General features: G+C 40.3%; 1 protein-coding gene across 3 annotated transcripts in view; it reads right to left on the bottom strand.

Moving 5' to 3' along the window:
• Nucleotides 1-1,667: 1,667 nt before the first annotated feature.
• The window catches only part of LARP4 (La ribonucleoprotein 4), a 44,898-nt gene continuing 19,147 nt past the window's right edge, over nucleotides 1,668-27,418 (bottom strand). For 2 of the 3 annotated variants that reach the window (XM_077838261.1, XM_077838262.1), the window contains exons 6-16: nucleotides 26,495-26,598; nucleotides 24,538-24,648; nucleotides 21,895-21,948; nucleotides 20,925-21,134; nucleotides 20,210-20,313; nucleotides 14,545-14,778; nucleotides 13,121-13,169; nucleotides 8,186-8,347; nucleotides 7,427-7,548; nucleotides 6,948-7,116; nucleotides 1,668-6,559 (exon numbers count right to left, since the gene is read on the bottom strand). In XM_077838261.1, the coding sequence (XP_077694387.1) occupies nucleotides 6,224-6,559; nucleotides 6,948-7,116; nucleotides 7,427-7,548; nucleotides 8,186-8,347; nucleotides 13,121-13,169; nucleotides 14,545-14,778; nucleotides 20,210-20,313; nucleotides 20,925-21,134; nucleotides 21,895-21,948; nucleotides 24,538-24,648; nucleotides 26,495-26,598 (1,655 nt within the window). In that variant the 3' untranslated portion in view covers nucleotides 1,668-6,223. Of the gene's footprint in view, nucleotides 6,560-6,947; nucleotides 7,117-7,426; nucleotides 7,549-8,185; nucleotides 8,348-13,120; nucleotides 13,170-14,540; nucleotides 14,779-20,209; nucleotides 20,314-20,924; nucleotides 21,135-21,894; nucleotides 21,949-24,537; nucleotides 24,649-26,494; nucleotides 26,599-27,418 lie in introns of those variants that run through there. The other variant, XM_077838263.1, reaches the window with a different exon arrangement.

The following is a 27,418-nucleotide window of genomic DNA, read 5'->3' as shown; positions in this document are numbered from 1 at the left end:
TAAAGGCCAAAAGAATAACCTCATTTTTTTTTTAAATCCAGTAAATTCAGAGAGGCTAGATCCACCAGTGTTTATTAATCAACATGGTCAGGGGGACACACCCATGCTCCAGGTGACCCTAAACTTCCAACTCCCAGAAGCTGGTACTGAACAACAGGTGATGAAGTGAGCTGTAGCTCACGAAAGCTTCTGCTCAAATAAATTGGTTAGTCTCGAAGGCGCCACAAGTCCTCTTGTTCTTTTTGCAGATACAGACTAACACGGCTGCTCCTCTGAAACAGGGGTGGATCACTCAAAATTGCCGTTCTGTTCGTGATCTGTGAACCATATGGCACTGGCCGCTGTCAGTAGACAGAATACTGGGCTAGACGGACCATTGGTCGGACCCACTGTGGCCGTTCCTACGTTCCCACAGCCCATTCAGACTGTGACACCACAGCGGATAGTACTAAAAGCTGGAAACATTGGTGCTAGTTACAGTAGCCATTCACTAGCCATTGGTCTGCGACCACCTTCCGTGGCATCAGCCATTAAACCTCCGGGGGCCTCTGTAGCTGTAGAACAGTGCTGCTTAGGGCTCTTGTGATTGATAGGAAACAGATAGTAGTCTATTCCTGCACAGGCCAGCCAACAGAGAATGTATTCAAAGAGAAGATTAAGGTTTGTGGCTGCAGCATCCCAACACTGGCCTCCACATCTAGCATTGATGATGGACAGTAAGATTAGTTCAGCAGCTCCCAAACTGTATTGGTTCACATACCACCTTAAAAATGGTTGTGAAATTAACTGATGGAATATCAAGCTCATGTATTACAATATAGGAACCCCTACTTTAGTCATAGGCAGCTTTCTTCTAGTTCGCTCTACTTAAAATTCCCATTCTGTAGGGTCTTAGGTCAATTACCACTCCATCCATGGCCCTGCATGCCCAGAACAATGTAAACAGACCAATGAAGCTACAGGTTCTGAGTACTATTGAAAGTCAGGCCATTAAGATGGCTGAACTGAGCTTTGGGTGACACACTGGTTACCCTGTCACACCGATACAGGCAGGTTACATGCCTGTACACATGGTGAAGTGGGCCTTCAGAGCACATGAAGCTGACAGAACCCATCTTGAGGAACAAGACATGCTTCCGCTACTGCACCCATGTCTTGTTCTAGAGCACAACACAAGTCATGCCACATTTGAGAGGCCTTCCCAAAACAGGTGAAACAGATTTTTTTCCTTGGGTTCCTCTCTCTGAGGGAGGCTCATGAAGACTGAAGGAGGGACTAGTAAGAGCTACCACATTAATCAGTATGCTAGAAATACACCGATAGGAGCTTACTTGGACTTTTGTTTTACCTGCCATTAATGACCTCTTGCTCTCAAATATGGGAAAGGAAGAACTGGTCCATCTGCAGTCGACACATCATTCTGGACTCAAGTCCTAACTAACTTTCCTTTCCAGAATAAATCTGAACTACCGTGCCTTCACTATTTTCCTTCAACCTTTCCATCTTAAGAAAGAAATCCATCTTTTTTCTTGTAACATGAAACAACACTATCTCAAGACGGCAAGGATAAGAGACATTATGCAATGTTTTCAGGCATGTATGGAAACTAGTATTAGAAGCCATTTAACATCGAACAGCATCTCATTGTGAAATCGAAGACAGAAGGATTGCTTCTTTAAATCAGCTTTATTTTTCTAACTGTTATTTCAATTTCCCATAGCACCTTGGCAATGTCAAAAACAGAAATACAAATACATGTATTATCATTTTAACATTTAAAGCATGAACCTACTTTACAGAAATTGTTTTGGACAGTTTTGACAATGGACAGAGTATAGAAGCCAGATAAGTTGCTTTTTTTCTTCTTTCACTGAAGCCCGACCACTTTGGAGAGAGATCATACATGCCAAGGGAATGTCAGAATTGTCTGGGAGGAGCGAGATGTCAATAGTCACTTAAACTCAATATATTATCTGCATATTTTGTATTTTATAAAAATTAGAACAAAAGCCATTTGTGCACAAATCTGTTTACATGTGAAGTTGCATTTTTTTGATATTGTACCCATAACTGAAGCTCCATAAAAATAAACCTCTGCTTCTTAAATATAAAATTGAAAGTTGTTACAGGTTAGTTTGCAGATGGATTTTTCAGAAATAATCTTTAACTCCTTTCAAGTCCTCCCAACAGTATATTAAAAACAGACTCATTTGACCTCTTGAAGTGTCTATGCTGGGGACACTTAAGAGAAGAGCCAACTAAAAGAAACTAAAACAAAATCATGTACCATCCTAAAGGAAGCTCAGACTATATGTAGTATATATACAAACAAGAGCATGATAAATCATTCAGATTAATGGCAACAATCTTATTTCAGAAGGAAATATCAAAAATTAGAAACCAAAAGTCTATTTGCATATCTGTTGCAATCAAGGATTTACAAAATAAACTCATCAGAAGCAAGTTTTCCTCCTAAGTGCATTTCTGTTGTATCTTGTAATACAATGGTTCATTTTACAAGTTTAAAATATTGCCTGTACACAGATTTTATCCCAAGTGAACGTTCACTTGCGTAACAGTAAAAACAGTGGACATTTTCAAGATATTTAAGTGGATATTGATAAAGTAGTAAGGCCATAGCTATTTAACTACAGTAAAGCATTGATTAAGTCACTTAATTGCTACTGATCTGCCACAATATCACCCTTGTTCTCTTTTGGTTAATAGGATGGGTTACTTTATTTTACCTACTGCTAAAACTGCACCATCATACTGTGCCAAGCTAACTTGGTTAATGTTTTTTTTTTTTTTTTTTTAAACAAAGATAGCAGGAATGTAAGATGCTATAAAACTAACTTAATTTTAGAAATTAAACTTCTGCACTTTTTAATTTTACAATCACATGCAAATAGTCCCTCCTTCCCCTCCCCCAGAAATACAAAAAAAAAATGGCCCAATCTTTTCCACAAATAAAGTGAAAGAAGTTTAGATAGGGGAATACACCTTTGTAGCTAACAAAATAAAACAGACTAATTTTGTAAACAAGTGACAATTTGTGAAACTAAAAGTTATTTGAGATCTGCACTTGTGTGCGTGTTTCATTGGTTTTTCTTTTTAAATACCGTCAGCAGGGTAGAAGAATGCATGTTTGCCTGATGTGGTGAGCTATTAAGGAGAGAGCCACTGAGAGTCCATCATCTTCAATAGCTCAATGAACTTTTGTGGAACAAGAGCCAGTTTCACCTCTGGTAATAAGATGATGCACCTCAACTGAAGTCAATGGCGTTGCACCAGCAGTGAATCTGGTTTCCAAATGGTCATTTTGTCCTTGTTTCCAATTGTCTGTCAAACAGGAAAACTTGGTGGGTAGAGACACAAGAATTTGCCTGAGACTATATCTGGAGAATGAGAAGTAGCAGCTAGCCCATCTATGTTATGTATTTGCCATGCAATACAAGTACGGCAGGAGGACTTGCACACAACTATTGTTTTCACAGCCTTTATATTTACTTTATTATTCCCCACCCCAAGTTCCCCCAAAAAGACAGACAAAAAGTATCCATGGCGGTGGGGGAAGGAAGAGAATCCTAATATTAAATCTTTGCACACCAGTATCAATTAGTTTAGTTATGGTGAGCTCCCTAATCTGATAGATAGGCTGGAAAAAGCCAAGAAGTTTACAGACTTATTTGCATACACTATACAAGACCATAATCTGTTGCTGGAAAATGCACATTTAAAGACATAAAACATTCCTTCCACACGTCAAGTTTTTCCAATCCCCTTACAAGAAAAAAAGATTGATTTGTAAGGATTTTTTGTACATCTAATAAAAGGCAAAAGCTTCACTTTACAACTGTCAGAAACACTCAAGTTCTATCTTTCAGCTCAACAAGCTTTATGCACTGATTTAAAAGCAGATGCCCACATAGGTCAAAATTAACAGGCCAGTACAGCCAAGCTAGGCCAGAGACTGCACATTTGCAAAAGCCTCTTCCCAAAGAGCTCTTCCTCTTAACTGCAGCCAGCTTATGGCTGCTATTAGAATTCCAATACATGTTCACTCTAATGAGAGTGCACATTACCCTAATGTTGGTTACTATTGTACAGAATATATGTTATTTTCCAGTCTGAGTGCAGTAATTAAGTTTATAAAATTATTTATAAAAAGTAGCTTCTTTGAAATTTGATGCATTTCACAGAGCTCTTGACAGTTTAAATATTTAAACGTCTTTGTATCATTTCCATCATATGTACCATTATCCAAGTAAACTGAAACATGTTTGTAAGCATTCTTAAACTATAGATTTGATCCATGATTTTGGTAAATTAAACTCCAAAACCCAGTACAGGCAGTTTAAAAAGTGAGTAATGATTGTTTTTATATATGTAACGTGCACAAAATGAACAGTTAGCTGCATAAATATATGACTCATGAACCAAATCAAAAGCAACTGCCAAACTGAGTAATAAGTTAGAGAAATGACAACTCTGGCTTTATATATATAGATATATATATTTATAAAAATAGATACAAGAGTTCTCAAAGCAGTTGATGGAGAATGCCTAATGAGTAAGAAATCAGCAAGGATTACCTGGCTAAGAAATCAAAAGATGAAAATTTCACAGTTAACGTCATTTTTAACTGCCACTTACATACCGTAAACATCTTAGTAATATATGCTAGTGATGCCATTAGAATGAATGTATCACAACTGAATATTCCAGTGTTCACAACTTACAGCTTTAAATTTGTACACATCCTATTCACTTTAAAAACAAAAACAAAAAACAAAAAAACCACACACCACCAGGTACAATTCTTACTGCTGCGAGCTACTTTTCTTAACACTTTATACAGAACTTAGAATGTGGGCATGCTTATTTTGGCAGATTAACGCATTGTATTTTTCCTGTTTCCTTCAGTCATTTACGGTAATTACTAGCTTTTAAACTTAACTGCCTACTACACAATATAGTGTTGTGAATTTAATCAAAGTAACCTCTTTGAAATAAAGTTAAAACCTCATGGCCTTTGTTCCAAGCAACTGAAAAGAAGTCAGGAGCCAGTACAGATACTATAAAGCAGTGCTTGACACCAGTCCAGAGAACGAATGCGAGTCACTATATGGAAACCTGGGCATGCCCCCAAAACTGTTGAATGTCTCAAAGTAAATAAAAAGCTTCAATTTTAGACCCATTTGGGGCTTTGAACCTGCTCTCGAGACTACCTCCTGCAAAGCAGAATTCCAAGAGTGGAACTGAAAGATCAGGCTCTTCACATGTGAAATTACCACCATCTACTGTGCAGTATTCCATTAACTGGGCCTGCCTCAGGAAAACATACCAGATAAATGCACATAAGTCTGTAATAAAGGGGTTAGAGAAAGTAGCACTTAAGCAAAAAAAAAAAAAATTAAAATGCTGCCCTCAATTGGCAGGAAAAAAGGGAAAATTAAAAATCCCAAACATGCCCCAGCCCCCCCTTCTTGTGTCTAGGATACTGACTATTCTTATGGTCTGATCTACAATCAGTTCTCCAGTAAAATCAGAGTTTAAAAAACGTTTGCTCAATGAAATATTAGTAAGGTCAAAAGACTAAATTTCAAGCTGGAAACACAAAGTTCTATTACAGTAGTGCATTCCGTTTTTACCATCAGCGACTAAGTCATGACGTAACAGTATCTGGCTGCACTCACGCAACTCAAGCATGCCGACCAAGCATCTCGGTTGTGGATCTGCTTTGCAATGCAAGGCCATTAATGGCATACATATCATCCTACAACCCAAACGTTAAATAGGTTTAAAAAAGTAAGTTCTAATTTTACAGAAATGCTTTTTTTTTTTCCTTCCCCAAAAATAATATTCTCTTGCCCTCTTCCTTCTACACTGAGAGACATATTATGTCATTTCATTTTTTCATCTGGTCAAAATACTAATTCACAACCTCAAAGTTGATTTCAGGCAGGAAACCCTCTGCAAATTAAAAAACAAAAAGATACAAAAATTATAATCTCTATATATTTATATTGATTGGAATCCTCCAGCATTTGTGAAATCACTTTTAGAGATGAATTTTGGGACCCTCCCCACCTTCTCCACACTCAAACCATATACTTCGATTCAGTATTCGTGTTCCCTGAATACCTCCTCCTTATAGTCCATCTCCTTTGCTGCTCTTTAGTCCACAGCTCAAATTAAATAGAGAAGAGTTAGATGAGTTTTACTTTGGTGATCGGGGTGGCACATACTGCTCCTTGCCGATACGCCGAGGTGCTCCCTGAGGTGAAGATCTGCGTCCAAACTGGCGTCTCTGTTCCCTGATTTTTCCAGCAGCTCCCCTGGGAGGCCCGTTGCCTCTGAACCCAGAAAGATCCTTTGCCCGGCCTTCGAGCTTCTCATGGGCCCTCTCTGAAGCCTTTTCAGAAGAATTGTTTTCTTCGTTTTTGGCAGGGGGAGCTACATTGGTACGAAGCTCCCTAAGTGGCTGAACAGGAACTGGAGCTGGCTCCTTTGGGGGTTTCTGGCAGACTTCAGCGTAACTTAGCTTGCGCGGCTCCTTTGGTGACAAGGGTAGAAAGAGTAAAGTTTATGCATTCTGCTAAGAACAACCTATACCAGCAAAGGGCTCTTCAAGAATATCCCAGGCACATTGTTAAAAGAACAATGCCAGAACATGCTCTGTATAGTGAGCCAGGCTGGTTTAATACCCAGTGGCAGCTCAAAAATCAGAATCTGTGTGAAGGTACTATACCATGATCTGCTGGCGGGGGGGGGAGAAGGAGGAGAGGGAGGAAAGCAGCCCCCTTGGGACTGGGGAGTACCATGATCTGCCCTGGGGCTGGAGCAGAGAGGAAAGTAGCCAGTTTCCCTAGCCAACAACCTCCAATGTGTGGAAGTCAGTTTACTAGAAAGCACTGAGATCATACCAAGGCAGCTGATCTTACCTGTATTGTCACAGTAAGCGCTGCATTTGCATTGGTAGAGGATGAAGTGGTATTTGTCCTTGATGGCTTTGCAGCACTGAGGGGACGTACAGACACAGATGGGGAAGTGTGGCTATTAACATCTTTCTGAGCAGAGACCTCCTCTGGCTTCTTGTCTGGCTGAGTTGTGCTGACAGATTAGACAAGATAGTTCAACGTTAGAATCTGTTTAAGAGTAAGTTCAGTTTCAGGAATGCTTTTTTCCCTTCTTTCAAAATCACTGCAGCAGTTTTAACCAAGTAGGATGCCCAAGGCCATTACCACCAGGTTCTGAACAGCAATCAGCTTTTCAGAGTAACAGAGGCCTAGTTACTAGTATAGTATAGAAGGGGACTGGAGAGAATGCTTCCTTAGAGTAGAAGTAACCAAGACTATCCTTCATACTACACAGCAGCTTATTTTTAAAAACATTTCTCAAATTAGCCAAGTGAATTATATACCTTGGTGCTGGAACCTCAGCCCTGCTTGGTGAGCTCACACTTGTGACAAGTTGCTGGACTGGACTGTGTGCCTGCTCTTCTTGAGCAGATGCAGGACAACTGATGGCCAAGTCTTTGCTCTCCTGAAGAGACAACAGGAATTGTAAAACTGCAGAAGTACAATAGTCATTATGCCAGTACTTGTGTTTTAGTCACCACAAAACTTAAGTCACCAGACATCAAGAATTTAAAGTTAAATATATATGTACAGTAAGAGTTAAGATTTATTTTGTTATATAGAATATGCACATGACACTTATTTCAGTACGAGTCTTCTATACAGAGATGCCAGTTTTACATCAGGTGAAAAAACATGGGACAGAGAACAAACAAGACTATGGTCTTCTGTACAACTGTAGAGACCAGCAACATCACAGCTGGTAAACAGATTCTTCCAAAACCATCCCTACCCTAAACTCCCTTTAACTGATCTGTACTTCAGAAGGCACCACTGCTGATCTGGCTGCTTTATTTTGAAATACAGAGCCCAACACTAAGTCTGGAAAGAGGAGTGGTAATTGCACGGGTTCCATTAGACACCACATGGAAATCAGCAAGCCCACGAACAGAAACAGAAAAGGCTAGAGTATTATATGTTTAGACCTGCTTGGGGACAGTACAGTTTACAGCTCTACCACAATAAGCCTGAATAATTTTCAGGACATGTAGAGGAGGGACGTTAATCATCTTGATGTGCACTCCAGAAGTAGAAACAAGTACCTTCTCTTTGCCAGTTCCTTTAACAATGTCAGACATTCTGCTTTCCAACACTGGTTCTCCTTGTATTTTTGCAGTACTGCCAGGTAGAGGAGGGAAATTTGATGCTAGTAAATCAAACTTTGGTGTCTGAGTCTTTGTTTCTGCTGAAGAAGGCTGAGGTCGCTGGAAGAAAAGAGGTCTGTTAACATACACTACGTAACCATACCACCTTGTGTTATGAGCCTATACAGGTCTCAAGCTAAGTAATGTCAGGACAGTTCCTGAATGGAAGTCTATCGAACACCACATCCTGCATGATGAAATCTTGAAGATTCAGGGATTGCATCCTTCCCACAGAGTCAGTATGCAGCCCACACCTGATGGTGGGTGTCAATGCAGTGACATCTTTCAGAAGAGATGCAATATTAGAAACTCCAAATCGCTTTAATAACTGGGATGTTTCCTGGCCAAATTCCAACTGCAGTGGTTTCAGTTTGCCTCCCTATACTTGTTTTGCAGCTTCAGTTCAATGAAGTGTATGTTACTGCCCATCTAGCGCATAAAATAATTACACACCTGCTCTGTAACTTGTTCCTCAAGACACGTTGCACACATCCATTCCAGTTCAGGTGTCTGTGTGCCAGTGCATCAAAGCCAGATACCTTTTTCCCATAACTGTACCTCCAAGGGCAGCACATGCTGCCTCCACACACTCCTCCTAAGCAAAGAAGGTGTGGAGCCTCTGACCCTCCCCCACCTCAGCTCTTTCACACTGAAAGCCTGCATCTCAAGTGATTCCGATGGAGAGGGAAAGGGGGGTAGGTTGTGGAATGTACGTGAGTAACATCTCAAAGAACAGGTATGTAACCATTTTTTCCATCTTCAAGTGCTTGCAAGTGTCCATTCCACTTTAGGTGACTCACAAGCAGCTCCCAGTGGAGGAGGGTATTGAGTCTACCCGAACAAGGATCTCAGTACTTCTCTCCCAGGCCTCCAACAACAATGCTAAATTTGGGAGAGAGAACACGAGTGGTAAGCGACTGAACCAAACTGAAGACCAGGTAACAGCTCTGCAAACATCACTGATGGGAACACGACCCAGGAAAGCTGCTGATGCATCTAGAGTCTGTATAGAATACGCTAAAATTCTCTGTCGTAGAGAACGTTTGCAATGTTGTAGTAGACACAAATGCAGAAGGAAATCCAGGACGAGATGCTCTCAGAGCAAACAAGTTTCCCTTTCATTCACTCAGCAAAGGAAATGAACAATGGAGGAGATAAAACTAAACTCCTTAGACCTGCCAAGTAAAAAGCTAATCCATCATGAACCTTTAAGATATGTGGCCTCTACCTGTGTGAGAGTAAGGCTTGGGAAAGACTGGCAAACAAACAAACAGTTTCAGTCAAATGAAAATCTGAAACCACTTTAGTGAGAAATTTGGGGTACGGATGCAAGGCAACATTGTCTTTTTAAAAAATCATACAAAGAGGGTGAGCCATCAAAGCTCAGCAAACTTCCTAGCTTAAGTAATGGCTATTAGAAATGCTACATTTAAATCGAGTGAGCGAGACAATGAACGTGTGGCCATGGATTCAAAAAGAGGTCTCTTCAATGCTGTGAGAACTAAGTTTAAATCTTAGGACAGAGGAGGCGCTTTAGTAAGTGGGGGAAAGTCAATCCAAATCATTTAAGAATTTGACAGTTGGAAAATACGGACCTGCCATCTACAGGAAACGTTGAGATTGCAGCCAGGTGGACCCTCAGTGAACTACTGTACTGGAGAGACTTCTCTCTTTTAGGCCAAGCAGATAATACAGAATAAAACGAATACACCTCCTTCATGGATTTATGTTTATGTCAGGACCAAATAGAGAACCTCCTCTACTTAATAAGGAAGGTGTACCTGATAGAAGCCTTACTGACCATGGACCAATCAATTGTGAATACACCTGGACTCCCATGTTTCAGAAGGCTGCTACCAACGCCATGCACTCCATGGAAATTTGAGGGGGCCATGGCCTGACTAAATCAAGGGACCATGAACTGATAACGAACAATTGCTATGACAAACCTTAAGAACTTAGTGTGGCTATATAGCTACACTTCTATAGCTACATAGAAGTATGCATCCTTTAAGTAGACAGTAGCAAGAAAGTCAGAGAAAGGGAGACGATAACAGACAGATTAGCCATACAAAACTTGATTTTCTTTATGTATTGGTTGAGATTTCACAGCTCTAGAATAAGTCTGAAGACTGATTTGAGAAAGTATCAGGAATAAAATCCCTTCCCCCAATATTGAGACCGTATATCTTCTACAGCCTCTAGCGGTAACAGACTGAACTTCTTGAATTAAACACAGCCTTGTGAGAATGATCCCTGAAAAGTGACGGGGCATCAGAAAAGGGGACAGAATTGAACTGCAAGGTATAAGTCAGTCCTCTATTGTGTGCTGCACTTTGACAGGTATGCAAGATACCTGCAGTCATGAAGCGGCACATAGTGATACCAGTTGCTATCACACAAGCCAATGAGTCTACCATCTAATGCAACCTGCAGAGAAACAAAAGGGTTGCCAAGTTATAACATGAGAAGCGGTAGCATCTTCATAGTAAGCGAGGTGAGCCCCGGATAGTATGAGAGCAGCAACATTAAAATTCTAAGCAGTAACGGCTGCCTGTTGGCGAGTTCTGCAGAGCCGTGTGCTGTAGTGCTCCGGTCTCAGCCCAAGAAAACATCTTTTTGGAAGAGGAACAAGATGCATCTTTTCTTAGTAAAAATGTTACAAACAAATGAACTGCCACATATGATCTGTATGAACCCTACCAAACTCTTTGCCTCAGTGATATCTTGTGGCTGGGCCTCCCACAGGTTAATTATGCATTTCTTTTACATGCATTATTTTAGCAGTCTTGAAACAAGAGCATTGGCCTGAATAAGGCATTGCTAAGGCAGGTGCTGATCAAATTATTCAATATTTTCTGTCCCCATAAAAGTAAGAAGCCACAAACCAGGGTCTGACCATAAATGCTAAATAACTAACTGCCCATAAGCCTAACTTCTTGCACCCCCTTTGAATGTCATCTCAGGTCCCAGTCAGGCTTCCATTGAAGCCAGCTGGACTTTTGACAATTACTTCTATGGGAAGAGGATCAGGTCTTCAGCATCCTATTATAAGGGAGAGATAATGGGAGCAAGTTGCACTGAGTTCCACCTAGTGGTCAATGTGAAGCAGCACACTTTTGGAAGAGCACTCAGCAACAAGGTTTCCTATAGGATACACCTGTTACTAAAGAGATAAGACAGGCTCTAAAAAAAAAGAAACAGGAAGTAATGGCTGGAACCAAGAGACTGATGTATTTTCACTTGTCAGGCAAGCATTCACATTCTATCTTCACAGCCTCAGACAGGAGCTAGTGTAGCCCATAGGATTACTTTGCTAGCTGTTCTATCCTATTAATCCAGCCAGCCGTATCAAATATGTTTCTCTTTCTGAATTAATCCATTTTATTCTTACATTTTATCAATATTAATTCCTATGAATTTAGGGTGTGTTGAGGCATATGGTATGTGTTTCCTAATATACCTAAAATAAGTTTTGCTGAAATGCAAGAAGCCTACCGGCCTGTATCCAGTAAGATCTGCTTAAGAGCTAAAAGTATCATCAGTTAAGAGTACGTCAGCCTAAAAGCTGGTAACTTTTGGCATAGATGGGAATGGTCCCTGAACCTTGGGGAACCAAAGGGAGGAACTACACACAACACCGAGCAGGCTTATCTGGCATCTACAACCAGTTGCTTACCGCAGGGTATACCACAACCTGGAAGTCACCAAGAAAGCCTAGATTGGCAGTTTTTGGAGTGAGATAATCCTTATTAATATATGGAGAGTAAGTGTCATAATCCACTAACCTATAGGATAAGGGTACCCATAAATTTCTCAGGGTACAGAAATAAGATCTGGGTATAGTAGGTTGGGCCTGAAGTACATAGTGTCAGGATCCTATACAATACCTTGTAAGGATATCATAGGGAGCGCTTTTTTTAGTTCTTTTGGGGCTTTTTTTTTTTTTTTAAGCTCTTTTAGTCTTTAGCTCTTTCTTTTCTTTGGTCTTCTATATTCTATACACCAGTGGTCTCCAACGTTTTTGGATCGCGCACCCCCACGGTGCCGCCGAAGAAAGGAGACAAGAAGACCTGCTGCAGGCGTGCTGCCGAAAGGGAAGACCTGCTACAGGCGTGCAGAGCTGCCGCCGAAGGAACAGTAAAACAGCGGAGCGCTGTCCAGCAGCTCTCCTCCTGCCGCACACCCCATGGAACCATCTGGCGCACCCCCTGGGGTGCGTGCACCCCACTTTGGAGACCACTGCTAGAGACTATCATTCTATCTTCTGTCACACTATCAGCTCAGCTTGTGCGGTACAGTATAACTATTCAGCATTCCTAACTATTGGGGAAGCCAGCACCATCATGTTATCGGGCATGCTAGGAGTAAGGCTGGTCCTTCACCTCCTATTACCGGATCCTCAAGGAAGGGTGAGAGTATATTAAGTTAAGGTACTTATAATATAAATGTTACCACCAGGAGTTTTGGAATTCTTTTACTGTTTTGCAGTCATAAGTTTCATAGCATCTATTCTTTTGTTAATCTCAATAAAGTTTTATCAATTTGGTATTGTCCTCAGTGTGAGTGTTTTTGCCAAGCACCCTGAGAGTCCTCTCCCAATATAGAACTCTCTGAGTTCTTGAGCCCTGTAGTCTGAATTGGACAAGAACCTATAAATCTTCTGGTCGGATGCGATCAGTGGCGAACCATAACAACGAACCCGTCAAATTCAGGTCAAGACTAGGAGGAGAGGGAGGTATATGAAGTGGTAAGGAAGAGCCCATTTCACTGCCTAGGTCCCTCCCCTCTACATGTCTCCCTCCCCCATGAAATAATGGAAATGGAACTTACTGAAAGACGGTCATCTTCTCGTCTTCTCCGACCTCTGAAAAAGTTCCTCCTTTAAAGGAAAAAAGAAGGGAAGTGAAGACAAACCTCAGCAAGCGTATTAGTCTAGCTCCTAATTATATCCCCCATAAAGGGGAGCATGCACTTAAGTGCCCATCCTTCTTCCTATGGCTGATGTAAAAGTAGAACTGATCAAAAGTAGTGCCAATTGATCAGACCCGCCTCTTCTCCATTCTTAGGGGTCTAACTTTATTTCTCAGTGCATCAACTTGTTTTGCAGACTGAATTGGTGTCCTTTGTTACAAGAAAAGGTCTTTAGACCTACTTTTTTAGGACACAACATGCCTGCTGTGGATTAGACTTTACTACTGTGAACAACTCTTACTTTGGTTCTCTTTAAAAACCTATATTGTAGTAACAGGTGTGATTGGGAATTTTTGGTCAGCAAGTTGTTTAGAGAGGGTCAGAACCCCAGTACTAACAGACACCAAAAATCAACTGGCTTTATCTCAGAAGATAAATGTTTGAAGCTCCCAGCCACTGAGCCCAGAGGACTTTGGTATTGGAGACCACTGTTTAAATTTGTTTAAAATTTAATGTAACCCCGAAGGCTACAGTTTTACCTAATGAATTGTTTGTATTTTGTAGGCCAGTCATAAACAGAGTTGTGGTCACAATCTAGTCCTTACAAAGTAGTGAAACCTGTCTTTACACTACCTACAAACTATTTGAATCTTAGAACAAAAAAGCCCAGAGTTAGCACAGCTGCTTTAAAAAAAAAAAAAAAAGAGAGAGAAACAAAGATGTGCAAGTGAGTGGTAGGGGATGGGGGGAAATACTCTCCATTTGCTTTACATGAGAGTTTGTTTCTAACTTTTTGCTTTAACTACTAACTGAAGGTAATTGCTAACATGCACGAGCTTCCCCCCATCCCCCCACGTTCATACTATGAGCCAGAAGACACTTACAGCATGTTTTACAAAAATGAAATAAACATAAGCCTTAAAGTTTTAACACTACACTCAGATTGTAAGGGTTATGTAGAACGGAGTTTGTACAGAAACATGTTTTTCTTTAATAAACCAGTTTTAACTTCTATAAGGACATCCCTATTTACTACCAGCTGTATGAATTTCCTACCACCATTAGAGCCTGTAAAAATGGAGAGTCAAAACATTTTCAATCTTACTTAGAAAAGGTCAAAATGTATTATGCTCAATTTGCTTGTTTAATTGAATATCAATTCGCTCCCTAGACCACTCCACAGATAACTGAACAGTTGTGTTCAGCACCTGAAGTTATTTTGGCTTATGAAAATTAATCTAAAGCTGGTTCGGCAATCTTTTCCCAACCCTGTAGCCAATGTTTCTCCAACCACACACTGCCTTCACTGTAACATATGGCTCTCATTGCTGCAATTTTTTTACCTGCCCCTGCCAATACTGTAGTCTCCATTCTGCTCCATCTGCGAGATGGAATAATCCTTCTGAGAACAGCCTTGTTCCTGGTGTCCTGTTAATGTATTGGTATGTCGTTCCATACCAAAATTCCTCAAGTTGGTTCTGTTCAGTGGTCCATCCCCCATTGACACTGTACCAACCACAGCTGTACCCTCTGCACAGTGTTCCGAGCTGCTTGATGATCGGAAATGAGGCTTCACACTGTATGAGATACAATAAGAAGTTGTCAACACCACAACATAAGGACCAATAAGCAAAGTTCTCTCCCAAACAAACTAGACCACTTTCGGTAATATGGTCTGAAGTAATTAAAGAGAGACAATAAATAAATGTTACTCCTCCATTGTTAAAACAATATCCCATGTGGTACCATACACCCTTGCCATGACTTCATGGTCCAAGGACCAAATGTTCCATTGTCCAGCTCCCAAGCCATATAATTAGGCATCCTCAACCCATCTCTTCTTACTAATCCTGAGTAGTCATCCAGAAGTCCCAACTGACTAAAAAAATTGTGACTATAAAGAAAATAGAAAATCCTGCAAAAGCTCAAGAGTTAGGCAATTAACACTATCACTAACATACAAGTGAAACAGAGGGAGATGGGCCGTGATTAGTCTATAGGAACAAAGGAGTATAAAAAAGGTGAGATTTGCCTATGTGAGAGCAAGAACAAATACAGATGCTTAATTCCACCACACTCAGTGTACCCAATTTGTTACTTCAGCGTCTATCTAATGACCGTTGCACATATCCTCTGCAAAATACAAGCAGATGATTCCAAACTAAGTATTTCAGACAACACAGGAGCATCCAATTCACAGCTGAGAGAAAGCTTCCCTTTGGACAGCAGCCTGAGTGACAAGTAATATAACTTTAATATGTACTAAATGTTCAAGTCTAAATATTTACCCTACCTCACACTATATAAACAGACTGGATTCCCTCCTTGTAATCCTCCTCCAATTCTCCTACACTCTTTGGCTTCTTCCAGTGTCCCCCCCACAGCAAGTCTCAAGAACCACCACCAGTTTGGAGCACAGGATTTTATGTATTTTCCAAAAAAAAAAAAAAAAAATCTATACATCCCTGTGACAGAGAATGTCCAAGGGCGGTCTCCAAATGCCAGGAATTCTAGACTGGCTAGTAAAGAGGTAGATTCCCTTCTACTATGTTCCTTTCTCTTCAGCTGAGGGGAACTGCATGTCTTCAGCAAGTTACCATCTGCTAATAGCAAACCATGGAACCAGAAATGAGAGACAGATTACTAATCTAATCTTGAGTTGACAGTGCAAGATTCTTCCCTGTGCTCTATACTGTATCTTCCAATGCCATTTTAAGTGACAAATGACACAATTTTGCCACTACTTCCTTTGGGTGGCTCCTGCACAGCTTGATTGATCTAATGGCTAGGAAAGTGCCTCTTTGGCTCTCAAATGCAGGAAGTATATCAGGAAAGTCACCCACCCTTCATTTTAAATCTCAGGAACCCATGCGCTGAACAACCATTTTCTGATTGTTCTGAAGCCCAACCTATCTTCCAATGTCATTCTCATGCTACTGTCCTAACATCCACAAAACAAGGAAGCTGATTAAGTCTGATACAACAATTTGGGAGTTTGTCACAGGGCGTGAACCTTTCACTCCTGCGCAAATGCAGGCATGTTGCAACATTTCAGGCCCAAATAAATGTCATCGGTTTAAAGTAAACAAACCAGCATTTGTTTATAGACAAAACAGCCAATATTTAATATTAGACTAGTGACTACCCACATGATGCGATAAATTAAGCTTAGCCCACAGGACAAAAAGCTTTACAGGGGAAGCAGCATGTAAGCCTTCTCCCTGGAGGAAGTTTTCTGGGACTGAAGGTGAAGCACAGTTATATTGAACAGAGATGGCCTAGTACTACTCACCTCCAACAAACTTTATGAAACAATCCTCAGCTACCCAGTAAGTAGCTTTTCTCCATCAACAAAATGAAGTAGAGGCAAAGAGACTTAAAGTGACAATCAGTTTAGGCTCAATTATTTTATTTATTTATATTTTTTAAAATATATTTGAACATAACAGAAGGGTTTATCATTTTTGATTAAATGATTAAACATTGGTCAGATTCATAAAATTTAAGTCCAGAAGGAACCACTGTGATAATTGAATATGGATTCTTGTGGAAATGCTAAATTCTATTACCTTCAATTCTAAAGATTCGCCGACAACCCAAACACTACTACATTGTGCTAGCACAAGAATTCATGAGGCAGCCTAGAAAGAGTGAAAGTTGTTTATTGCCCAAACTGAAGGGGGGGAGAGAGAGACAGAAACCCGCCATGCATAAACGGTATTAAATACAAAAGACTGAAAAATTTAAATCTAATGCATCAGTGGATCTCAGTCCTTTCCAGACTGGAACCCATATTACAACATGGAAAAAAAAAGTCTCCCACAATTTGCTAATCCATCTGCTCAGACTTCCAACAGATTTCACAGGCCCATGCTGAAGAGACAAAAAGGAACGTGAACTTTAAAAAACATACCAATTACCAAGGAGAGCTGAGACTTTAAGAAACTCCTTTAACACGTCTCATTTAAACAAATGAGTATACAGAGCATCCTTTACATACCCAGTTAGGGACAGTCCAGGGAAACAGAGGAATCCCTGCTGCTTGGGACATGTAAAATTAGACTGGTATGTGGACAATGTGAAATAAATGTTCATTAGCAGGGAGGTTTCTAGAGCACTTAATAGGCTTTAGCATCTACAATAGGCATGGAAAGCAGATTTTAGTTAAGTCTCTTAAATTTGCCATTTTTGAATCCATTCAAAGTGAAGGAAAAGTTTCTAGCTGTATGATTCAGCCCTCAGATCTCATAATCTCACCTTTCATTGAGAAGGCCACACAATCTTGGTCTGGGCAGAAGAACAAAAAAGTACAGGAGAAAAGTGCAGAAGACAGGAGAAAGCAAAGAGAAGGAAGGAAGGAGTAAGAAAGTGAGCAAGGAGAGTGTGCATGAAACAGAGATGCCCAGACTTTTGAATGTTAGACCTGTTCTCTCTGAGCGCGATACTTGATCATCACTGGGCCAACCCTCTGAGCCTACATCTCACTTATCTTGCTAGCACTCCAGCAGAGAGGGAATGTCTCTCAGAGGCTTCCACTATCCTCCTTAAATATAACATTTCAAATCCTGGAAACAGGCTTTAAAGTTGCAATGGCATAAGGAAAGCTTCACACTAAGCTAACACTGAGGTAGGGAAGGCTAGAGCACATCCTAGACAAAACATGTGTTTGGAACCAGATTACACCATATTGTGTGCAATGAAGCTACCTCTATCTTTCTACTACCTGGAAAGATCAGAGCTCCATTTGTGGAGAAGGAAGGAACTCAAATAACTCAACTTTATGTTTCTCTTCTAAAGAAAAGGCTTATCACAGTAGAGATTCTCATTTAAGGGTCCTAACCCTTTAAAATTCCTGTTCTGAAGGGAGTTTCTCTTCCAGAGACTGCATCATGCAGTAGAAGTCCCACAGTAAAACAGGAGCTACCTAGGAGTAAGCACGTTATAACCTCTTGTCACCAATGGATATGGAGCTCTTACCTAGAGCCATTAATTATTTGGTATTGTTTCTGGCCAACTCTGGACTCTGTATGAAATTAGATGACTTATCTAATAGTAAAAGTTTACACTATACTTTGCCGAGATTCAGGACAGAATCTCTGTCTCAAAAGCCTTAAGAATAGGGGTCCATGGTGAACTTAAGGAACTTTTGATGATTAGAACGAGAAGTTCTACACAAGGAGATATGTCTCCTTCAACTATATGGACTAGTCCCTTTAGTCAACAGCCAAAATGAGAGAGGGAAGCACTTGCCCTCTTGAAATGTCCCTCTCCTCCTTTGAGGGCTGGATAGACAGCTCCTACAAAAGCTAGTTAAGTCAGAGAAAACATTACCTTTGAGGAAAGATTGAAATTGGGTTTATTTAGCCTGGAGAAGAGAAGGGGAGGACATAAAAGTTTTCAAGTATATCAAAGATTGCTACAAGGAGGAGGGTGAAAAATTGTTCTCGTTTAACCTCAGAGGACAGGTCAAGAAGCAATGAGCTTAAATTGCAGCAAGGGAGGTTTAGGTTGTACATTAGGAAAAACTTCTTAATTGTCATGGTAGTTAAACATTGGAACAAAATTGTCTAGGGAGGTTGTGGAATCTCTCTCATTGGAGCTTTTTAAGGACAGGATACAGACACGTATGTCAGGAGTGGTCTAGTTATTATGCAGTCCTGCCTTGAGTGCAGGGGACTGGACTAGACGGACTCCTGAGGTCCCTTCCAGTTCTATACTTTTTTGATTCTATGTGATGATGATTGTACAGTGCTGACGGCAAGTACACTTAAATCCTTCCTGCAAGGAATCACGGGGGGTCTTACCCCAAGAGGATCTGCTAGGGTTGCTTTGGCCGCCAGCCTAAAATGGAGGCTGAGTCAAGATTGCTAGAGAAAGAGCACAGTTTCAAAAGGCAAAAAATGTTGATTACTTCTATCTGATAATTAGGAAGTGGATATATTTGCCCATCTAGACGGTTTGTACTCTTACTGTACATACCAGCTGGGCTGGACAACAGTCAAAAATCTAGGTCTACAAACACAAGAAATCCTATAAAAATGCTCCATTTAAGTTTTAATAACCGAGACGCTGATAAACAGGCACAGCTCTAACACAGCTCAGTGGCAGTTGTGCAGGATCTGCCCCCATTAGAAACAATTCTCTTTCTAAATTCAGCTGCCTCACTTGTCCCAAATGAAGCAATAAACACTTCACTCTGCTCCTGCAAGACCCAATTTCAAAGTCCATCCTCCACTGATCACGTCAATTTATGGCCATGAACTTTAACTCCATTACCAAATGTTTACAGCACAGGTAGTTGTCAAGTGAAGTCTCAAACATAAAAGCGATTACTGTGCTAATCCGCCTGCTTGCTGCATTCAGTAGGAAAGTCTGCACATAAAACTTTCCACCCACACAAGGCAAGAGTACTATAGTCTTTTGTAATTACAGAGCATTGCTCCAACAACACACAAGATTCATTTGCAGAGGAGGAAAACAATGTATTTGAGCTCACTCTAAAATTATATCAGGAGAGAGACTGACGTGGTAAATGAATTACAGTGATAAAATTGATGAATGCTGAATTTATCGAACAATAGTAAGAGCCTGTATCTCTGAACTTGTATAAGGTGAGTGGCTCTACAATTAGTCTCACTACAGAAGTGGAATTTGTCTTGTGGGAATTTCTGTTTAGGAAATAAGGCAGCCATGAGTTAGAAGCAACAGTTTCTAAGAGGAAGCTACCTTGGTTTCAGACTTAAACACTTAATGGTAACCTCTTTGAAGCTTTCAAATGAGTCCTCACCTTTGTTCTCTCTAGCACACACAGATTTGTTATTGTATGGCCTCATGAACGTTGGCCTTGATTTTATGCTAAATTTAGTTTCCAAAAAAATTCCACATAGATTTAGCCAACAAGAACTACAAGGCATTATGCCCTTGGTAATAAGCATTCCTTGATGACTCATTAAAGCTCCGGAAAGTGCAAATTCTAACATCACAGCCAGCTTCCCGATTTTCTCTTACCGGTTTCTATGGAATGGGCGACCTATGCTCAAGGAAGCAGCATTCGTTTTATATGATCCTGGTGAATTAAAGCCATTCACGAATCCACCATTAGGAAAAGGGGCCTGCAATGCAGAGACAAGAATATCAGGCTGTCAAGAGTTCAACTAAGTCAAAAGATAAAAGGAAAGATGCTCATGGTTGTTCGGCCCTTTCCTGCACTGCAGACATCAACTTAACTTGCTGCTTTATCCAGAATGTTTTACACCTCAACCCCGTATCACCACATTCCATTATTACAATCCCTCATTCAAAATTCTCCCTAGGTCTATAGTTTGTAAAGCCAGTACAGTCTCATGATCGTTCTGTCCATGAAGAGCCAAGAAAATCCCTCTCCACCTCCCCAGGTTTGCTTGGGATAAATTGAGTTTACACCAGAAGCCCCTGGGATTTAACTGACGCTGGTGATCGGTTTGGGTGCCTTTTAGAGGCTCATCTTATTGGGTCTGGACCGTCATTGGCTGAAGCCAATGGTCAGTAACCAACAACATATGGAAGAGGTGACCAGACCCATGTCTCTTGAAAGATAGTGAGAGGTCAACCCAATCAACACAGGCCAATTTGTTACTCAAGCTCTCAAGAGTAGATTTTTGGGACAATATTCCAAAATGTATTGCCCATCAGTGTTGATAACAAAAACCCTCCCATTTTATGAGAATTGGCAGCAGTTACTTACCAGTGGTGTTTCAAAGTAAGGTGCAGGGTTTGGAGACCAAGTCTGAGGCACAATACTGTAAATAGAGTACTGCTGAGGACTATATACAGGCTGCATAAACAGTGGTGAGGCAAACTGTGCTTGTGTTTGAACTGGCTGAGTATACACACTGGAATCCACTACCCGGTAGCCATTTTTAGCAAAAAATGTGTTGATGGCTTTTATCCTTGCCTGTAAGAGAGATCAAACCAAGTTACGTTTGCCGCATGTGAGGAGGGAAGTGCAAGGGGAAAGCCACAAGTTCTCTCTTTCCCTTATTTTTATTATAATGTAAGTAAGGAAAAACTAGGTTAACTGCTGACTACAAGCATAAACCTTGTGTGACAGACTATGTTGCAGTGTTGGTTATCCCTTCTTTCATTTTAACACTTTATTGTAAGGTGGGTATCTTAAACCAATGGATCACTCAAAGTTTTAAACTTTATGCTGCCTTCTGTGGCAATAACTGCCCTATAATTTGAGACTAACTCAGAATTTAAGCAAAAGTCAGTGCTGTGAAAGATGCCAGACTGACAACCATAGAAACTGAAGTCTACTTCTCAGCAGATTAGGTACAGGACAAGGAGCAGCAGGCAGGGCAAGCTTCCCTCACGCTGCACAGCCAGGTTGTCTAAATGTCATTCTAGAGGAGCGAGCTCTACAAAATGAAGAGAATCAAAGTCTTTAATCCCTCTGCTGAGTCTTACAAACAAGGATGCCAATTTGGAAGCTTAAAGTAGCTATACCTATATCTATATATGACATCTCCAGGAGAAACTGCACTTGGGATCACCCACCGCACACTCTTAAATTGGGTTCAAGCTAGTGTCCTATAGAGGAAAGGCTTTGCATCCCAAAACTAATTTTTAGTAAGTTTACAGTGCTAGCCAAAGACAGACATCCAAGATTTTGTCCTGAAATCTCCCCATACCCACATTAAACAGTGTCTTACCATTATTGGCTTGCCCTGAAAGGTTTTTACTTCTTCCCTTAAGTATTTAAATGCCTGTGTATATAAAAAGACATTTATTGAAAGATCATTTTGGTAAAACTGCACTTCAAAGACAGTCTTTAGAAAACTAATATAAACATAGCTAGGCCTGAATTCAAGTTGCATTATATTTTGATAAGTTTATGACAATTTTACAAGAGGAAAAGCCATTGTGCTATTCAAAGCATCAACATGGTTCCTCATGCAGACCAAGCTGCAATGTGTTAGTACACATGCCTTCCTGCCTTCATCCATCTTTCTTAAATCCTAACACAGACATGACCATATCCCGTTGTTATCAAAAAGAGTAAGGATTTAATCTCTGTTGCAAGGGTTAAACAGAAGAGTGCTTGCCTTAAGTATGCCACTGCAATAGCATTTCAATATTTGAGTGTGACATTGAAAAACCACACATACCAAAGGGAGAATTTGTACTAAGTCAAACCATGGTTTGTAATATTATGTTTCCTTTACCGCAAAGCACCTATTTTTTCCTATGGTAGCAAAAAAATATCATTGCCCATCCAGTTATTTACAGGGATACTTAATCTGCCTTCTTTTTTTTAAAACCACCCACTTCTGTTTGTTCAATGAAAAAAGCTTCAGTTTAATTTTCCTGTCCAGTCAATTTCTATACAGTTTTGCTTTCAGGTTCTCAGGCAATAGCACAAAACTGCAAGGTTTAGTTGTTGCGACTGCAGCAGGATGTGCGTTTGAGAAGAGCTTCCAACAGAAAGAATTCATGGAACTAGGACTCTTAAGCTTTCTATAAAAGCCCAATTGTACCCATGTGTCCCAACAGTGCATCTGTAAGAACATAACATAAGAATGGCCATACTGAGTCAGATCAAAGGTCCATCCAGCCCAGTATCCTGTCTACCGACAGTGGCCAATGCTAGGTGCCCCAGAGGGAGTGAACCTAACAAGTAATGATCTAGTGATCTCTCTCCTGCCATCCATCTCCACCCTCTAACAAACAGAGGCTAATGACACCATTCCTTACCCATCCTGGCTAATCACCATTAATGGACTTAACCTCCATGAATTTATCCAGTTCTCTTTTAAACCCTGTTATAGTCCTAGCCTTCACAACCTCCTCAGGCAAGGAGTTCCACAGGCTGACTGTGCGCTGAGTGAAGAACTTCCTTTTATTTATTTTAAACCTGCTACCTACTTATTTCATTTGGTGGCCCCTAGTTCTTATATTATGGGAACAAGTAAATAACTTTCCCTTATTCACTTTCTCACACCACTCATGATTTTATAGACCTCTATCATATCCCCCCCTTCGTCTCCTCTTTTCCAAGCTGCAAAGTCCTAGCTTTTTTAATCTCTCCTCATATGGGACCCGTTCCAAACCCTGAATCATTTTAGTTGCCCTTTTCTGAACCTTTTCTAATGCCAGTATATTTTTTTTGAGAGGAAGGGAGCACATCTGTACGGAGTATTCAAGATGTGGGCACACCATAGATTTATATAAGGGCAATAAGATATTCTCCGTCTTATTCTCGATCCCTTTTTTAATGATTCCTAACATCTCATTTGCTTTTTTGACTGCCACTGCACACTGCATGGACGTCTTTAGAGAACTATCCACGATGACTCCAAGATCTTTCTCCTGATTAGTTGTAGCTAAATTAGCCCCCCATCATATTGTATGTATAGTTGGGGTTATTTTTTCCAATGTGCATTACTTTACATTTATCAACATTAAATTTCATTTACCATTTTGTTGTCCAATCACTTAGTTTTGTGAGATCTTTTTGAAGTTCTTCACAGTCTGCTTTGGTCTTAACTATCTTGAGCAGTTTAGTATCGTCTACAAACTTTGCCACCTCACTGTTTACCCCTTTCTCCAGATCATTTATCATAGAATATCATAGAATATCGGGGTTGGAAGGGACCTCAGGAGGTCATCTAGTCCAACCCCCTGCTCAAAGCAGGACCAATCCCCAATTGTTGGCCCAGATCCCTAAATGGCCCGCTCAAGGATTGAACTGACAACCCTGGGTTTAGCAGGCCCATGCTCAAACCACTGATCCTTGGGGAACACCACTAGTTACCCCCTCTCCATTCTGAAAATTTACCAGTTATTCCTACCCTTTGTTCCCTGTCTTTTAACCAGTTCTCAATCCATGAAAGGATCTTCCCTCTTATCCTGTAAGAACTACAGAAATTATTGCGATGCCTACGTAGACTGTTCCTCCTTTTAACTAGCTCTATTTAAACAAAGCCAGCGTTTCAGATACAGGATACTATATCTAGTATCCAACAACATTTCCATTAACTAGACGCTATTGTCAAGAGTAGCGAAGGAGACCAAATAGAAGCAGCACACATGGTAAGAGAGGCAGACAGTAGAAATGTAGTCCAAGAACAGCAGTCATCCCTACTCTCCTGAATTTCTCTATCAGTTAAACTGAATTCACCTTTGTAAATAAACTCCTAGCTCCCCAGGCAACAGGTGCTGCATACATTAATAAATTAAATTAACTCTCCCCTGTGGCACATATTTTATCATGCACCATACGTGCAGTTCCCAAGAATAACAGGGAAGCTTCAACTAAAGGATAGAGATTGCCTTCAAATCGAATGGAGTCTTACCTGTTGTGCATCAGTATCTGACTGGAATGTAATGTACCAGTTGTTATTGTGAGCAAACTCACAGCTTATCACTCTGGGACAGTTTTCGTTTTTAAACAGCGCCTTAACCTCCTAAAGAAAAGGAAACCTGTTAGGACTGGGTCCCCAAAAACTATCATTGCAAATCAACTGGGAGATTTAACGTCCACTCCCCACCAGAGGAAGTTTTTGTTCTACATCCTGAGTTACTAAAGCCTCATCCTGTAGCCAGGAATATATCCAACCTCCTAGTTGGAGCATATAACTGCCATGTTGTATCTCTCAATACTAGACTGGCACTGGTCTAGCTGAAGATACAAACATTAAAATGTTGGTATATTTCTCCAGATACTACATGGATATGTTGGTTTGTGTGTTGATTCACACATTCTCCTATATACCATTTTCCACTTCCAAACCCTGAGATCCCCACGAACGCCCTTCAGAACTGCTCTTAAATCAGCAGAAAGTGTCTCTTACAAGGATCCCATCACCCATCCCAGGGGCTGAATATGCAGCTGCTGCTGCAGCACTCAAGCCTTGCCAACCTGTGTAGGAAGGGAACTGGAAGCAGGCAGGTCTCCTATATGTCAGAGCACAACACAACCTTAGGTTTTGTTATGCAACACTGAGTTTTCTTCAATATCAGACATGCATAAAAGTACATTTGTAATGAGAATAAGATGCCCAAAAGTGACTTTAGAAAGTTTAGTTCTTTGAGATTTCTACCTACAGAACAAGTACATCTGTGGAGTTCTCTAAGAGAATGACATCAGTCTTGCACACATGAGCTACCCAGATTAAAAACAAAAAATAGTGGGTGTTTCTGGTGAGGGGACCGTGAGATAAAGGAAGATATTGCAGCATTAAGCTGGCAAGGAAGCATTATGAATAACTGGCTTCAAGTTGTATGCAATGTACTCTACCTTGAATAGTCCCTTAGAATATGCGCTAACTACTTATGCTAAATAATCTTTTCCACCTTGCATTTAGCTCTGATGCTCGGTCAGAGTACCTTTCCCTGACTTGAAGAGCTTTGTGTGACTCACAAACTTGTCTAACTCAGCCAACAGTAGTTGATCCAATAAAAGATACTACCTCACCCACTGTGGCTTCAAGTTAGCCAAGTACCTTTATAGAGGTCCTTCTGATGCAAGATTCTCAACTTCCAGAAAAGTAACAGTTTTGCAAGAAGTTGCTCATGTCACAATGAGTTACAGCTTTTAAAAGGAGCAACAGAGTTCAGAGATTTACAAGGACAGATCTGTTCATCTAGCATTGCATTAATATTGCTAATTTAAAGTGCCACTATACAAATGCCTCACATTACAGCTCTAAAATCTTCTAAAATAAATTCATTAACTAACAGCTCTGTCAGCCAAATATCAGCAGGCATTTTATTATCCTCTTTCTATCACCATAATGAGCTTGGCTCAAACTGGGTCACAATGAATAAGAAATGTTTATTAATGTTTGTATCTGCCAAAACAACCCTCGGACTTAATGCGAAGTGCCTACTGTGAAAATTTTTGCCTGAAATCCAAGTTATTCTCTGGATTTATTTCTCACTTTTGGATCTGAAAGGAAACCAATTTAACCTGCCTTCCAGAAGACCCCAGGTCATGCCATAGTCTTCAGTGGAATAGAACAGAATAGATTTCATGTAACAAAGAGCATTTTACTGTGTTAATAACATAATGGAAAAGGATATCACTGGAATGAGATATGGTCTTTGGATTTCACATCGCTTCAACAAAAAAAAAACAAAAAAAAAACTAGAAGCTGTTTACAAGAAATATCACTCAGTTGAATTAAATTTGATCTATAACTTAAGTTGCCAATCAGTTTTCTAAAAAGCACATGGCTCTTTTGGTTGCAGCTTGAAGCAATGTTTTCAAGTCCCAATATACTTACTGTAAACCATGGGATTATTTTTTACCTCTATAGGCGTTGTTTCAGGGATCTCACGAAGAATAATAATGCATCGCTTATGGTTTGGTCTTACTTTCTCCCCTCTCTCATCTACTTGTACCATAGGGGAAGCTAAAATTAAGATACAAATGGACATTAGTAGCTGTAAGACTCTCTGCAATACACACAGAACAGTCAGCAACAAGATTCAAATACATTAATATTTTGACCTATCTAATTTTTCACAACTCTGTCCACATATACATATTGGACCAACAATTCAGAAGCCTATCCTTCAGAGTAGCCAAGTAAGAGACAAAGGGGAGAACGTTTCAAATTCTGAAATTGTTCAGAATTCAAATATCAGAAAACATGACAGTGGCAAATGAGCGTGAGACTGACTGTAAAATCTGCTTTGAATTTGGGAAGAAACATGACTGTATCATTGCCCACATATACCGTTAGAGATCCTGACATCTCTTTAGTTATCTGTAGAGATTATAGACAAAACCAACTGTGACAGAGCTCAATCTTAATAGGTGAGAGGCAGAGGTGTCTGAAATGTCAAAGTAAAACCTAATTTTTCAAATCATATTTGGTAGTGAGAAGTTCAAGCTTTCACCAAAAATAGCATTTTCCCCAATTGGCACTGCACTTTTTATAGTAGGTGTCTGTCTCCATTCATGTTCAGTTCAGAATCAAATACCACTAAGGGAACAAATCTGCACTTCTCGCACAGTGAAGTCAGCGTGCCTTTTGGCACCACAAGGTCTGTATTGACTAGATATGGGTAACCAGGGTGTATTGTTAATATTAACAGTGCAAATCATGTAACTCATCTTGTATCATACGATTATGAACAGTGGCTAAAAAAATGTTATGCACCTATTTTTTTAAATAGCAATCACATATTAATCCTGCTCCTGGGCAGATATTGGTGGATAGTTTGAGT

The sequence above is a fragment of the Eretmochelys imbricata genome, chromosome 20, assembly GCF_965152235.1.
Source record: "Eretmochelys imbricata isolate rEreImb1 chromosome 20, rEreImb1.hap1, whole genome shotgun sequence".
Classification (NCBI taxonomy): Eukaryota; Metazoa; Chordata; order Testudines; family Cheloniidae; genus Eretmochelys; species Eretmochelys imbricata.
The sequence above is the reverse complement of the archived record's forward strand: the minus strand, read 5'-3'. Positions and strand labels throughout refer to the sequence as shown.